Source organism: Pithys albifrons, chromosome 3, assembly GCF_047495875.1.
Source record: "Pithys albifrons albifrons isolate INPA30051 chromosome 3, PitAlb_v1, whole genome shotgun sequence".
NCBI lineage: Eukaryota > Metazoa > Chordata > Aves > Passeriformes > Thamnophilidae > Pithys > Pithys albifrons.
Genome location: NC_092460.1, coordinates 44,958,100 through 44,973,593, shown reverse-complemented (window position 1 = coordinate 44,973,593; position 15,494 = coordinate 44,958,100). Strand labels below are relative to the sequence as shown.

The following is a 15,494-nucleotide window of genomic DNA, read 5'->3' as shown; positions in this document are numbered from 1 at the left end:
TCCAGGTATGCAGAATTTGCTCACTGAATATTAAGATAAAAAGGATCTCTAAATATTTGGCAGTTTAATCATCAAACGTTGATCTTAAAAGTTCAAAGATCATGACAATAAAGTTAAAAATTAGACAAAGTACCAGAAAACATTTCCAAATGGGGAATTAAATCAGACAGCAAAACAAATCTGAAGCACTGAAGAATGTAAAATAGATATTAATGCAGCAGTACCAGCTGATTTTTAGAGAATATCAATGTTTGGTCCTCACATTCTTCAATATTTTCCTACTATAATTTATCAGTCATGTGTACAATTTGCTAACATTCCGTGAAATGCATGGTTTGAATGTGGGAATAACACCCTCCTATGGAGTTGAATTCACACAAAATCATACTTGTTGAATGAAAAATACTCTTTGCAGGAAAGGCAGGTCAAGGCCCACGTACTTTTTTTTTTGAGATTCTCTTCTGACAAATGTGAGGAAGGAAGAGACACTGAGACACAGAGAAACAGAGGAACGAGGGGGAGTCTTCAGTAACAGAGGAACTAAGGGATGCTCACTAACCACAGGAACAGAATCCAGAAACCCTGATATCTTGTCCTCATTTCTGGACCACAAATGTCACTGAAATAATTTACTTACAAGAGTGCTCTTCTGAGCTTCAGCCAACTTTGTGGCTATGAAATATTGAATTGGAGCTAAGAGGACGATGACAGCAGCACCAACCAAGGCACTCACTCCCAGTAAGTTGTAGAGGAGGATCACACCCATTATTATCTGTCAATTAAAAAAAAACAACATAGGAGAGAAAAAGATAGATTTCAATATGCCAGAATGATACCAAGAAAAAAAAATTTGTTCTCCTAATAAACACTTAAAAGTTTCACAGGAATCAGCTGAGCCCACCCTTCAGAAGGTCACGTTTGGAAAGTGTGGGAAATAAACCCAGAAGCCTTTCTTTTTGACATTAACTAAACAGTTTGTGTTACTGCCTGGTGGTTCTAATCCAGGCTGGGTTTCCACAGAGCCGAAGAAGCATTAAGATGATGGTGCTTGCTCTGGGGCAATATTTAGCTTTTCAGGCTTTTGTACTGCAAATTATCATACCCAGATACCATTTTCTTAGGGAATAATAAGAGGTTACAGGCAGCAATTTGCACTTGGTGTAAACTGAAGCCCTTTCCTGGGGCCCTGATCCTGCAGTGAATGTTTGTCCAAGATATCAGGCCATCATTGGTGGAAAAACAAGGTATTTTCTAAGATTCACCCTGATCTTCAGGAGGATGTGGCTACACCTGATCACTCTGGATGGATATAAGTTCAAGATTTGCTATAAGCTGCTCTGCTTAGGGAGGGAGAGGCTTTGATAATTGCTGGTTCTTGGAGCATCCCTCAAAACTCAATTCCTTTGCATAAGGCAAGATGGAACAGTCTCATTGCCTTTTCCAGAGTGGAAAAGCGCTCATAGTTAATATAGGTTAGTTTCTTCCATCTTTTTTTTTCCTAAAAATTAATCAATTCAGACATTATAAGATACTGTAAGAGCTGGTTCTATCCATTTTTAAATTCTTTAATGTCAGTGGGATCACTAAGAGGTAAGGACCATGCCAAATCCACCCCAAGCTAAAACTGTAAAGATTCTCCAGCTTCATGGAAAACCAGCACGTCTTCGGTCATGAAAATTTCCTTTAGACTAATAATTTCAACCTTTTCTTCCTACAGATCTGCCTGTAGTTGTTTCCCAGCCTTGTTAATAACCAGATGTGAACAGTAACTAATCTTGTTTAGATGAGAGCTCCTCTGAGCACTGTCAGTGTTGCCGTCAGTCACGGAGCACAACTCAATTGCTTTTTGGTCCTGCCACAAAACCCAGTTACAAATGGGCACAGCAAAATGCAATAATTAGCCCTGGTCAGATGCCTGTGCTGCTGCCATGTGGCAGAAATAAAAGGAAGGGCTTTGTGTCAGGATTAGGAGCAGGGAAAGGATTGCAGGTCGTCCTTTTTAAAGTCACAGGCCACACCCATGACACGGAAATCCTGCTTAAAAAATCCTCTCTCTCAAAAAATCCCCTCTCTCTTCACCAGCCCTTGGAGAGACACCCTCCCAGCCCTTGGAGGAGATGATGGGTCACATTTCTGCTTGTTCATCTTCCTGGGAATGGACATAAAGACCAGGTTTTTTGTGGTAGTCTCACAGACATACAACCTTCTCAGCCAGGCTGGACAAGCTCTGAAATCAGGCCCTTTGATGCTGTACCTGAACAGGCATTGCCCACAGATTGGGGCACAGGAACAAGAACCACATCAGTTGGTTGGTTTCTATGGCAACCAAGTTATTGATTTGTCCCAGAGTCATCTCTCCCATTGACAAGTTGGAGGTAGAAAGCCTCAGGATCTTATTATAGATCATTGCCTATAGGAAAGGAATCAAATGGAAGTTAGGGTGAAAATGATATAATTATGAAGCAGCAGTGGCAGCAGGATGTTTTAAACTCGGCATCAGCCTGTGCCTAATTCAGCCCTTCTCCCAGTCTCTCACCTGAGACAGAGAGATGGAGACAGAGTGAGAGAAAGCACAACAGAGAGAACTGACTTAAAAAACTCCAGTTTTTTAAACTCCAGTTCCTCTTAAAAGCTTTGTTGCTTAACACAGACCTAAAATAGAACAAAATGACAACAAAACATCAACATTTAGGAGACTGGCCAAAGAGATTTTTTAATACACTTTTAGTGAACCTGCTTTTCTGTGAGACTGCCTGTCAAAGAGATCCTTGTTTGCTGTGAGGTTTTGATTCCTTTGTTTTCTCCCCTTTACCTGGCCAACTCTTCTCATAAAATTTGTAGAAGCTTGACAGGGGTTTAAATTAATCAGGGCTTATGCCTACTAAATTTTAAAGAAAAACATTGTGAGCCCAGTGCACAGTTAAAGACCAAATATCAAACACTGCGGTTCCAATGAAGCTTTTAAAAATAATTTGAGTGGGTTTGGCCCTGAGCAATGTAGAATTGATCAGAAATGTCTACAGACCATGGTGAATTATATCAGCTGCGTATCATAGAATATTCTGAGCTGGAAGGGACGCACAAAGATTAAGTCCAACTCTTCAGTGAATGACCTGTACAGGGATTGACCCCATGGCCATGGTGTTATTAGCACCAGCTGAGCTAATATGCTACTCAGAGTCCCCATTTTGCCAAGTGAGAGTCACAAAATGCACAAGGAAATAACCAGGTGCTCTTCTTCCCAAGTCTGTGCTATCTCATCCTGGGAGAAGGCAGAAAACCTTTGAAAGAGCTCCATCAGCCATAGTGAGTGCAACAGAAGCAGCTTCCATGCTGAGATATTCCCGTGGTTAGTCCCATCTGGCAAAACATCAGTTCCTGCTTCTGTTTTGCACATTGTGCTGCTGCTGCCTGAGGATTCTGGTCTGAGAGAGCCCTGCTCCAACCACCCACGTGCTGAGCTGGAACTCCTGGCTCCATTCCATCAGCACCACTGTCACAGGGGAATCAGGGGGGCTGGGCTGGCCTGGGAGACACAGCCCTGCAGATGCATCACTGCCTGCCCACCCCACGGGGCTCTGTGCAAGAGGGCATAGATGTTCAGCATCACCACTCAGGGCACGTGGACAAGGTTCCCATAAAAACAGGAGGCTTTGCAGATCACTCTGTTCACAGTCAGCAGAGCCAAACCCATAAGGAAATGTACTTGGGGGGACTAATTGACAGGAAACTCAACAGGAGCCAACAGTGTGCCCAGGTGGCCAAGAAGGCCAATGAGATCCTGGCCTGGATCAAAACTAGCCTGGCCAGCAGGTCCAGGGCAGTGACCCTTCCCCTGGACTCTGCCTTGGGGAGGCCACACCTTGAGTGTTGTGTTCAGCTCTGGGCCCCTCAGTTCAGGAAAGAGATTGAGGGGCTGGAGCGGGACCAGAGAAGAGCAACGAAGCTGGAGAAGGGACTGGAGCACAAGTGCTGTGGGGGGAGAGGCTGAGGGAGCTGGGGGTGTTTAGCCTGGAGAAGAGGAGGCTTAGAGGTGACCTCAGCACTGTCTGGAACTCCCTGAAGGGAAGTTCTGGCCAGGTGGGGGTTGGTCTCTTCTCCCAGGCACTCAGCAATAGAACAAGGGGGCACGGACTCAAGCTCTGCCAGGGCAAATTGAAGCTGGAGAGCAGAAAAAACTTATTTGCAGAGAGAGTGCTCAGGCATTGGAATGGGCTGCCCAGAGAGGGGGTGGATTCCCCATCCCTGGAGGGTTTTAAACTGAGCTTGGCCATGGCACTGAGTGCCATGATGTGGTAAAGGGACTGGACTTGGCCCAAGGGTTGGACTTGATGATCTCGGAGGTCTTTTCCAACCCAATCAATTCTATGAAATTAAGAAAACAGCTGCAGGGCCAAAATGACACTGTTAGGTTCCTCTATCTTTCCTCATCTGCAAAGGTGTGTTCTTACCCCCACACAGGGAGTGTTCCACCTCTGCAGCTCACCATGGTGGGGTTAGTTTCCAGCAAAAGGAATTTCTGCCAGCAGCTTGGGTGATGCTGCTTTGTCCAGTCCTCTGTGTAAAAACACAGCCTGAACCTTCCCTCAAACCACCACCAGCTAAGACTTCAGGTGAAAGATGAGACAAACAAAGTGGAAGCACAAAGCTGGAGCAGTTAGTGGGGGATTTTTTGGCAGAACATCTTGGCTCACCAGCAGGGCACCTCTCAGGTTGATGCCAGTCTCTGTAGTCACATAGTAGGATGCCTGCAGGAATGTCCTCTGCAAGATGAGGGCCAGGAAGAGAAGGACTGCCAAGACATAAACATTCCTGAGAAATTCCTCTGAGGAAAGATAGGAGTTTGATGGATCCTTCACCTGAAAAGAAAGGAAAAAATGATGCAAATGCATCCCTCATAGGAGAGATTGTATATTCTTTAGAAACAAGGAAATTTGGTCATTGCATTAAAATAAAAAAATACTGATGGAATTTTATTTTTATTTTATATATAGGAAAGATTTAGAAATCAATTTCCTCACTGCCCTAGTTATCAAAATAATTTTGATGCAAATTAAATACTCCACTCACTTAGGATCTCAACTACTAGCAGTTCTAAAATAATTTGGTTTTAGCAGGGAAGTGCCAGTAAGTTCACCATGTCTGCCTTGTCTTTAGTTTCTCCATCAAACTCTGGTGATTTGTAGCATAGAAATGCTACTCAGTAGAAAATAAAGCTCATTCCACTTGTGCTGCAAGGAAATTTTTTTTTATATGAGATTAGTTACTTATCTTACATTTGCATATTATGGAAACAATTCCTTCCAGAATTATAGTCTCTGATACCTGTGAATTCAGAATAATACAATGCCAGTAATCCCCACAAAGTGAGGTTTAAACATCTCAAGAGGGGAGAGAAAAAAAGTCTTGTTTAAATCACTCTATTTGTTTTCATTTTCTAGTTTTTGTGTTCATTGTTCTGCTCTGTTTCAGGCAGAAAAGGAAACAAATGTACCAAAATACTGCAAGGAGGACTGTTCCTCTGGTATTTCCGATCCAGCTGGAAGCAGGATGGACTGGAATTCTTAGGGAGATAAAAAAAAAAAAAAAGAAGAAGAAGAAGGGAAAAAGCCTTTTCTACTGAAATACCCAACCTGACTCTGAGATGAAAACTTTGGGCAATATAGGAAAGCAGACCACCTGCCCAAGACTCCTTGAAACAAGGATTGTTTAAATGCATGATTGGTTAGATAAATATATTTGAAAACTCATCTTTTCACATTCTGCTTCAGCAAAGCTGTCCATGTTTTCATAGTGCAGTTATCAAGAATAACAATTGTAAATACATTTTTTAATGTATATAGACTTCTCAGGAATTAAGGCAGAGGAAGCATGAAACTAAATTTGTTCACATTAATTGAAACTAGAGAGAATTCAAAGGAGAAATGGGTAATAGCAAGAACAACCAAGGGAAAGTTTATCAAAATCCATAATTTAAAGGCAAATGTATTCTGAAATGTATCCAAGGAAAATAGTGACTGTCACCAAGACAGGCTCTTGGAGTGGTTTCAAGATCTCCAGTGATTCCAATCTTAGCCAATGCTGATTAAAACTTCAAAAAACCCACAAGTGAAACCACTACATTGAAGAGTACAAAAGACAAATGAAGCAGAGAAGATAAGGATTCCAAATGATGAGATCCAGAAATTATTTTCAGAGTTAAATACCTTGTTTGTTCAACTTGCAAAAAAAGCCCCATTTTTGAAGGCAAAACATGCCCTTTGCCTTCTGACTTTGTGGCTCAGACCCAGCATGTGCAGGTTCAAGGATGATAAAGAGCTTTATTTGATAAGCCGTACAATTAAACTCTCCTTCAGAGCAGAAGTCTAAAGCCAAACTGAGACCATCAGTCAAGAAAATGAATGTCAGGAGTGAGCAGCCAAGAAAAAGATATTTGGATAGCGATGATAGTCAAATACTTTATCTGGAGGGGAAAATATTACTCCATAACATACCTATCTGCCCATTCAAATACAAATTACAAAGTGTATGGGGATGTTTCTGTTATCAGGAGACAGATGTAGGAAAATTTCTCCATCGTGTCCTCTCTGCTCTCAGCAAAATAACTGTATTTTTTCACTAATTAAATTTTTTTTTCCTTATGATAGGAAATGTTCTGTATCAGAGGCTTGTTCAGTGCTTAGAGGTGACCTCTGAAAGTTCAGTCTCAGTGAAACTTGAAATGAGCTGTATTCAAATGCCTTATGTGCCTCTCTATTATTATGAAAGTCATTGAATAAAGTGGATGCTTTTCAATTTCTCACATGGGCCAACACATTTCATGACTGCAACCAGCAGTATCATCAGTCACAAACAGACTCTGACTCCTCTCAGCTTCCCAGAGAAAAACAGATTTCAGAGAGCTCAGACCTGTCAGTGAACTACAAATTGAGGAATGGAGAGAAATGAAGCAAAATTCCCAGGCTCATCCTTGCTGGATGGATCCCTGAGGCACCACCAGTGGGTGTCCTGCCTGAAACAAAGAGGGACAGTTGAGGAGAGGCAGAAAAGTTGTTCCTTCTCACCAGAACTGCTGGGATGAATCCATCAACAAACAGACAGCTGGGAAATCTGAGGGAATGGTTGGAGTTGTGTCAGGGGAGGTTTAGGTTGGAGATTAGATGTTGTTCCCCCAGAGGGTGGTGGCACTGAACAGGCTCCCCAGGGCAGTGGACACAGCCCCAAGGCTGCCAGAGCTCCAGGAGTGTTTGGATGATGCTCTGGGGCACAGGATGTGACTCTGGAGATGGTGCTGTGCAGGGCTGAGGGCTGGACTGGATGGTCCTTTTGGGTCCCTCCCAGCTCAGCACATCCTGTGATTCTGTGAAAGTGGAAAAAGCCTCCCCTACCTGTGTTCCATTCATACCAAAGGTCACACTGCTCTGGTTCATAACTTGACTGTCTCTCACAACAACAAAAAAAATAAATACTCGATTTGCCCAAAAGAAAACAAGAAATAACACAGTGATGATCACACACATAGAAAAGCCAAGTGTACCAACCACCTGACACGAATCTAGACCTACTATCTAAGCCTTCAATCCATGTTGTCAGGTTACCTTTTCTGTGTTGTTTGTGTTGTTGGTTGTGTTCTGGAAACCCTGGACGATGCCAGAGATGCACAGTGGCCCAGCAAAGCCCAGCAGATCAGCCAAGTACCGGAATGTGCTGCTGAGCAGGATGGGGCGTCCAAAGGCACTGTACATGGCCAACCAAATGGACGGGCTCCGATTGGGCTGGTCCTCCACCTTTTTCTGGGAAACAGAGAAATAGGTGTCAACATGCTAAGAAAAAGCCTCCCTGGCTTTATATGGCAACATCCTGGATGCCCAAATGGCTCCTGAAAGGTGAGGTAGCAAACAACAGATTTCAGACACTCTTCATAGCAAATTCACGTTCTGCCTGCCCTTGGTGACTGTTGTTTCTCACCTCTGTGTCCCACTCCTTTTCTGAACCTGTGGGCACAGGAATGCAAGCACAGATTATGAGTCCTGGCAGGCAGCCACTGCTCCTTGTCACATGTGTGCTCAGGGGAAGGTCTGACCTTCCAGCCCCTTGCCCTGTGGGTATTCTTGGTGCCACAGTGGCTGTGAAATCACTTCACCCAGCAAAGGCTTCTGGTGTGACAAAGGAATTGAAGGAAAAATACATGGACAGACACCTGCAAGAATGTAGTTTAATTAAATTTATCTGGATTTTTTTTTCTCGTCTCTTGGATGCCTCCCAGGAAGATACACTTCAACTGATCACTTCTTGCTGTGCTCAAAAGGATGAAAGACCCAAATGGGAGGTAAAATTAAATCAACCAAGGGTCCTTTCCAGCCTTCAGTTCTGTAAATTTATGCTGTTATCACAACTCTTGCCCTGAAACACCAGCCAGCAGACTCTCTTTATCTAGTCAGAGGAGTTCTGATGTTTCTGAGCTCCTTTCAGTCTGATAAAGAGTTTTACTGAACAGATCCGTGGTTTGCACAGCCCTTCCTTGCAATTCAGGCAGCAGCTTTTGACACTCTAAAAAAGCATCTGTCATTTTTCAAGTAGCACAGATGCCTCCAAGCTGGAAGCCAAGCCAAGCCCTCCTGAGCATTCACAGAGACATTTTAAGCCCAGCCCAGCAACAACCATCCCCTGCCCCAGAGAAGTCACCAGAGAAAAGCCAGAGTACCTCTAATCTGCCTGGCTGCCTCCAGCTTTTTTTTTTTTTACCTCTTTTCTTAGTTTTTTCCTCTATGCCACTTCAACAGTGAGATGGAATATGTTTGTGGTGCCAAAAATGCCCAGGTGGACCAGATGGCTGCTGGAGACTGGACCAAGAAGCTTAGGAAGGAGAAACAAGCAGCATGGGGACAAAGGAGGGCTAACATTTCAGAAAGGGTAGGGATGAAACTGCTTCTTCTGAGGAGGGAAAGAGCACAAGAGCCTCCTGTCCTCTGCCCAGGCAAAGGGCTCTGGATTTGCTGCCAATGGGGTTTTGAGCCTGAGTGCAGTAAAGGGGCTGCTGTCACTCCCCTCAGAGAAATGATTGTCACTTTAACAGCTTGCTAGGAGCTCAGCTAAATTATTGGGAAAGAAGAGCTGCCATTTGGGGGAAAAAAACCCTGTCATTCTGCTCCGGATATTCAATTAATAATGAATTTGATAATGGCAATGGTTAATCCTTATTTCTGTAACAATGTAGTAGCCATTTTTACTACTATTACAACTCCCACATTTGTCATCACTATATGAAATCTATTCGCTTTTCATTGGAAAAACTACTAATTAAATCAAGTTATCTAATAATCTCTCTTGCTGAACACTGTTGTTTCTTCCTATTTTAATCAGGACTTCATACTAGGTGAAGTATCTAATGGGAAGAGAGGAGAAAGAGTGGGTTTTTCTTCTAATGATTAGCTCTTTTCCAGAATGATTCTTGAGTGCATAGAATTGCAGTAGAGTTGCAGTATAGACTGTTGTATGTGCAGCCCTACTCTTTATTTAGGGGCTGAAGGATGATCTGTCCATCACCACCCATTATAGATCAACTCTGCATCTGTTTGTTTCAATTTGCAGGGATTATTTTTGTTGGAATAGTAAGTAGCATTTGTTGTGTTAACTCTCTAGGCTGTGCTGCTGTTCTCAGCTGTGACACTGGATTAGGTTTTCCTTGTCTGTCCCCTTCCTTTCAAATCCCTGTCATTTACTCTACCTTGGCAGCTGGAATAAGGACAGCAAGGCAGTGCCTGCTGATAAATTAAGTCCCCTGCAAGATGTGCCTCAGTAAAGATGGAATTCTGAGCATTCCCATAGTCCCGGAGCTGACAGTGCCATCCTGGTGCAGTAGGGCAATGCTCTGTCCCTGGGATTCCTCCTTAACTTCATTTCCTCCCTTTTTTCCCTTCACAGGCAACATCCATCATAGCACAGGAATAGCAGACATAGGAAACTAATGTTCCTTGACTTTAAAAATTGATTTTTCTATGACATTCCCGAAAGAAAAGCTTTCTATTGACCATCAGGACAAACCCTGGAGGTTTTTAAACTGAGATTGGCCGTGGCACTGAGTGCCATGATCTGGTAAAGGGACTAGAGTTGGCCCAAGGGTTGGACTTGATGATCTCAGAGGTTTTTTCCAACCCAATCGATTTTATGATTCTATTAAAAAAAAAATCCACAGGATTTAGGTTGATGGGGTAAACCAAATGTGCTGATTTTATTTTCACATATGTGATGCACGATGCATTAGCATGTGGTTTGAAACATCTAGTCTGCTTGGATAGGAACTGAAACAAAAGCCAAGCAACAACAGAAATAGGATCTTATTTTTAGGGGGGTGGGAGGCGCAATTATCTGAGAATTTATTGAATTATTTCTATTTTCATAGCATGCAGAAGAGATAGCAAGACAATGTCATTTGAGCTATCTCAAAGGCATTTTGCAGTATAGAATACTCATGGTCATGAGTACAGAATGCAGTATAGAACACTCACTGGCTTCCATCAGGGTGTGATAAGAAGGGTTTGGAGGGGAACAGGAGCTTTCTTTCTGCAGGGCCACAGAGCACAGCTGAGATCAGTTGTGTCCAGGCACAGGCAGGGGTAACCCCACTTGATCCAGAAGGTGCTGGGGGTTACCCCCTCTCCCAGAAGGAGATTAGTGTAAAATACACACTGGCAGCAGAGACAGCGACACATCATCCCTTCCAGACTGCAGACCACACTCCAGCCTGAAGAATTTTCCTAATTTTCTGTCCCAGCCAGCACATTACTCCACAGGAATAAACTGCAGTGAGTTCCACTGCCTGGCTCCTTGGACTTGCTTTAGCTATGTGGTTTACTTTAACTTTATCTATGAAGTATCAGTTTACTTTAGGGTTGCAGCCTGTTTTTAAATATCAGCACCACTGTAACAGCTGTGCTAATCTCAAGATTTTAGACTACTGCAGAACTCAAAATATCTTATGTAAGGCAACCTTATAAAAGTAGGTGAGTGTAACTGAATGGGGTACATTTGTTCAAGGCTTCACACATGCATGACACACACCAAGGGAAGCCACAAACCAGAGATTGGTGCTCATGCACACCAGGAACAGCACATTTAATTTTCCTTGTGGCACCTGAACTGCTTATCTGTGCAGGCACAGACACATCTGCAGGTGTAAATAAGCTACAGGATTTGTCATTAGGAATGGCCCGGAGACTCGGGTCCTTGGGGCATGGAGGTGCCTAAGGGTTTTTGACCTCTTTAAATAGGATTTAGGCACCTTAAGGAGCTGTCCTAAGGCAGGCACTTCTCCTTGGTTGTGAAAAGGTCAGTTCCAATGACCCAGTAGCTTTCGGCTTAAAGCAAAAGGGTCTTGATTTCTAATCTCTGTAATCACCAGCTCCAAAAGGGAAGAGAAGCAACTTATATCTAATAAAATATAAACAACTGTACTGACTATCATTTCATTTCAGAGTGCACAGAAAGGAGCCTGCAGTTCCATTGGCAGCTGGGAGAAGAGAGCTGCCTAAATGCATCCAGAAAGTCTCTAGGAAGTCCTGCTCTCCCCAGGGAATTTTTCCCAATTCTGTACTGGGTCTGGCTGGTATGGAGTTAATTTCTTTCAGAGCAGCCCATACAGTGCTGTGCTTGACAGTGGTGACTAAACCACTGCTAAAACACCAGTGTTTTTTTATTCTTGATGTGTAGTTTTGGCTACTTCTCTTTCTGGAGAAAAGCAAACAAAAAGTGAAGATGAGTGTTTCCAGCTGAAACTATGGACAGAATGCCTTCTAGTTTAAGATGCTGCCTGGAATAGCTAAGATTTAAACAAAGCTTTCACTTTTAAAATCTAGCAAGCAATCATTTTGTTGCAGTTTTAGTTTCCAGTTGCACTCAATCTGGCAACTCCCTCCTGCTATAAATTCACTTAAAACCAAACAGCAACTGTTGGATTGGAACTTCCTATGCCAAGTTTCACCTTGGAACAAACAGTCCTAAGTTAAAAATTCCTAAAAGTAAGATTTCATAAAAGTTGAAAAAAAAATTCAGTGACACTTCACGTTTCTGAGGCCAAACAGTGACAGGAACATCTGTGCTTACCTTTTGTTCCTCATATGCTTCTTTGAGACAAATGTAATTTGTGAGTGCTCTCATGGCAATTGGGAGCTTTCCAATGGCCTTCAGGTCCACAGGTTTCTTGTGGGCAGATATAATGAGGGTGTTCATCCACCAGTAAGTGGCCTTTGAGAGCAAATTGACAAAGGGCTGCAGAAACCTCACCCCCAAGTCCTGGAGGTCCTCTGGGGGCTTCACTTTCTGAGGGTTCATGAAGAACACATACCTCTGGAGAGGAGAAAAAACACAACATGTGCTCAGAAATTACCCTATTAACAGTGATTTTTAGCAAAAATTATGCCCAGTACAACTACAATGTCAAAATTGCATTTAAAGGTAAATGTATGCTGAATTTAAACATGAATTTGCTTGTAAACAGGAGCATTTCCATTCTGGCAATTTCCACCAGCACCACCTATTACTGCCTGAACAACAAAAAAGAACTCTTGGGATATATAATCATATTTCAAATTACCAAGAGTAAGAATTTGTGCTGATTTACACATTCACTACATAAATACTTCATCAGCATTAACACAGAATGTATTTTATATACATACACACACATACACCCTCCTTACATGCACAAATATGCATCTATCTATATAAATATGTGTTCACTCTGTGTGTAGAGCTATGTAGAGATAGATAGATAGATAGATAGATAGATAGATAGATAGATAGATAGATAGATAGATAGATAGATAGATAGATAGATAGATAGATAGACAGGCACCCATACATACCAAGCCCAAGGGACACACCAAGGACATACATTTAAAAGACATGCCCACTGATTCCTATAGAATTAACCACATTTTAAAGACATGCCCACTGATTCCTATAGAATTAACCAAACATTTATGGCTAAGCTAAACATGGGCCTAAACTTGACCCAAAGCAGAGTTCCTGGGGCTAAAGACCCACATTAATCCTCATAATAACACTGATAATCATTTTCCCAGGTGCTGGTAAAGGAGCCACATACCCTGACTCGGATGACATTGATCTCCACAGCCATCAGCAGCCCATAGAGAATGACCATAATTCCAGTGATGCAGAAACGCAGCTGGGAAAAAGGAACACCATCCTGGCAGTATCTGACAAGCTTGATGGTTTTGGTGACAAAGGCCATTATCCAGTAAACGAAGAGAGCTGTAAGACAGGTGCACACTCATAACAACAAAAAATACAGAAGAATTTAACCACACCAGTGCTGCAGAAGTGTCAGCTTCCATGGAAGTGTCCAAGGCCAGGTTGGATGGGGCTCTGAGAAACCTGGAATAGTGAAAGGTGTTCCTGCCCATGGCAGGGGGTTGGAATGGGAATTAGAAATCACATAACTGAACAAATATCATATTCCCTCTTTGAAAGAGCAGGATGCAACCCAAGTGGGAGTAGGGAAATGAGCTCATTTTGGAACAGAAGTCATGGAGTTTAGTGGTATCCTGAATCCTGCTTGTAGCTGTCAACAGCTTGTTCAAGTTGCTGAGTTATAGATAATTTGGACAGTATCAATGTGAATGAAATATTATCCTGCAATGCCTAGTCTGACCATCTCCTGACTGAGACAGTAGACTGGATAATCTTGCAATCAACTGCAAAGGATACTGAGAAACAACAGAATCTGCACAGAAGGGTTTGTGGTCAGATTGCTATTAAAAATGGCCTTTTGCAATAGTCTTTTTGAAGAAAAATAAATTTTTCCTCAAAATAATGAGCAGTGTTAAAAATTTCTCAAAAGTTCATGACAGAAATACAACAGATATACAAGGCTTTGCCTTTTGTGATAATTTTAAAAATAGTTTTCAGCATGTACTTTATAAAAGGTGCAGTAACTCCTGTGATACTGCTAGTTGGAAGAGCAGAGAGGCATTCCTTTCTTTTTTGATATTCTCACATATTTCACCATTCTCTTCAGTCTCCACAAGCTGACTTTGGCTAAACTGCTGGGTTTTGTAAGAGAACATAAATATCAGCCTTAGACTTACCCAACAGTAGCTTTGGAAAGTTGGATGTCTCAATATTATGGTAATAGACTATGGATACAGTGGCAGCCACAAAGCCCATTATAGCTGGTAGGAAGAGGTGCAGGTGGCGAGATTTCATTTGTCTGAAAATAAATTAAGATAGAAATTAGTGAATTTGACACCTTTTTCCACCATTGTGTGAAACTATAGGTGTTCTGCTAATTTAGTCAAGGGGAAAAACATGACTTTCCTAGAGACAATAAGATTTTTATCTTGTGAATGCTTTAACTTTTGTCAATATTTACTTGCCATTAAAGCTTGAGAGGAGAATAAACAGTAAGAACAATCACCTTCATCCCATTAAAATGATAGACAGCTCATGAAATGATTCTATTATTTTTTTGGGGGAAAACATCCTTATGGTTTACTATCTACCCCATCACACATTAAGACTATGCATTAATGAAAGCAATTAGCTTGGTTATCCACCCAGCTCTGCCACTTACGTGTCAGAGACGATGCCCTCTGCTATTTCACACACGTGCACAAACAGGAGAGTGAATGTCAGGATCCACCTCAGGTTGTGGCCAGGGAAGTGCAGCCAAGTGTTGTGGTGGATCTGGACTTTGGAGCTCTGGCTTCCCCAGCCTGGGAAAGGATGGTAATTAATGAAAGAGAAAGGTGATCACACAGGCAGGCAGTGAGTCAGCTGGGTGGCATTTTTCTATTCTAAATCCATGGGTCACACTTGAGAGATACAATCAATACACGCTACACAAATATAAGAGGGCTAAGAGGATCACCCAGGAGCATCTCAGGTGCCATGTTATTTCAGTCTAACCCTGAAGACAATATGAGAACAGTCTTCCCACAACTGCAGACAGAAGTCCCTGAACAAAAAAATTATGAGAAAATCAACAAATTTAAAAAACCCATCTCAAGTGTCACCCTCAGACCAACAGATCTGAAATGATGGCATCTTTCCCAGTCACAGACAAGAGTGGGCAAAGTTTTCCACATACAATTTAAGCTATTGTGGGTTTTTTTCCTAAAATTGTTAGAAAATGGAAGGGATTTTCAATGGCCTCAATATTCTTTCAAAATTAGTTGGCTAATACCTGTAAAAACATTAAAGCAACCTGCTACTACTCAGTGCATAATACAGAGTGTTGGAAAAGATTTTCTCTGCCCCCAGACCTTGCATTGAACTTCCATCAAACACTTCTGCAGAAAACCCTGACATTCAATGGTGGCTTTCATTGATCTCAAAGAGACCAAAAAAAAAAAAAAATACAGCAGTGACATAAAAATCCAGCATTGTTGGACGGAGTTCTCCATAACTTTTGTTCCTTGAGGTTCTGTTTGGGGTTTTTTTTTTCAGCCTTTAGTTATTATTTTGCTGAAACT

General features: G+C 42.2%; 1 protein-coding gene across 12 annotated transcripts in view; it reads right to left on the bottom strand.

Annotated features, from left to right (window-relative positions):
* Positions 1-15,494, bottom strand: part of ABCC9 (ATP binding cassette subfamily C member 9) — a 68,493-nt gene that overhangs the window by 40,862 nt on the left and 12,137 nt on the right. For all 12 annotated transcript variants that reach the window (XM_071551574.1, XM_071551577.1, XM_071551579.1 and 9 more), the window contains 8 exons: positions 14,594-14,735; positions 14,109-14,230; positions 13,106-13,272; positions 12,103-12,345; positions 7,599-7,793; positions 4,695-4,859; positions 2,255-2,410; positions 638-772 (listed from right to left, as the gene is read on the bottom strand). In XM_071551574.1, the coding sequence (XP_071407675.1) occupies positions 638-772; positions 2,255-2,410; positions 4,695-4,859; positions 7,599-7,793; positions 12,103-12,345; positions 13,106-13,272; positions 14,109-14,230; positions 14,594-14,735 (1,325 nt within the window). The remainder of the gene's footprint in view (positions 1-637; positions 773-2,254; positions 2,411-4,694; positions 4,860-7,598; positions 7,794-12,102; positions 12,346-13,105; positions 13,273-14,108; positions 14,231-14,593; positions 14,736-15,494) is intronic.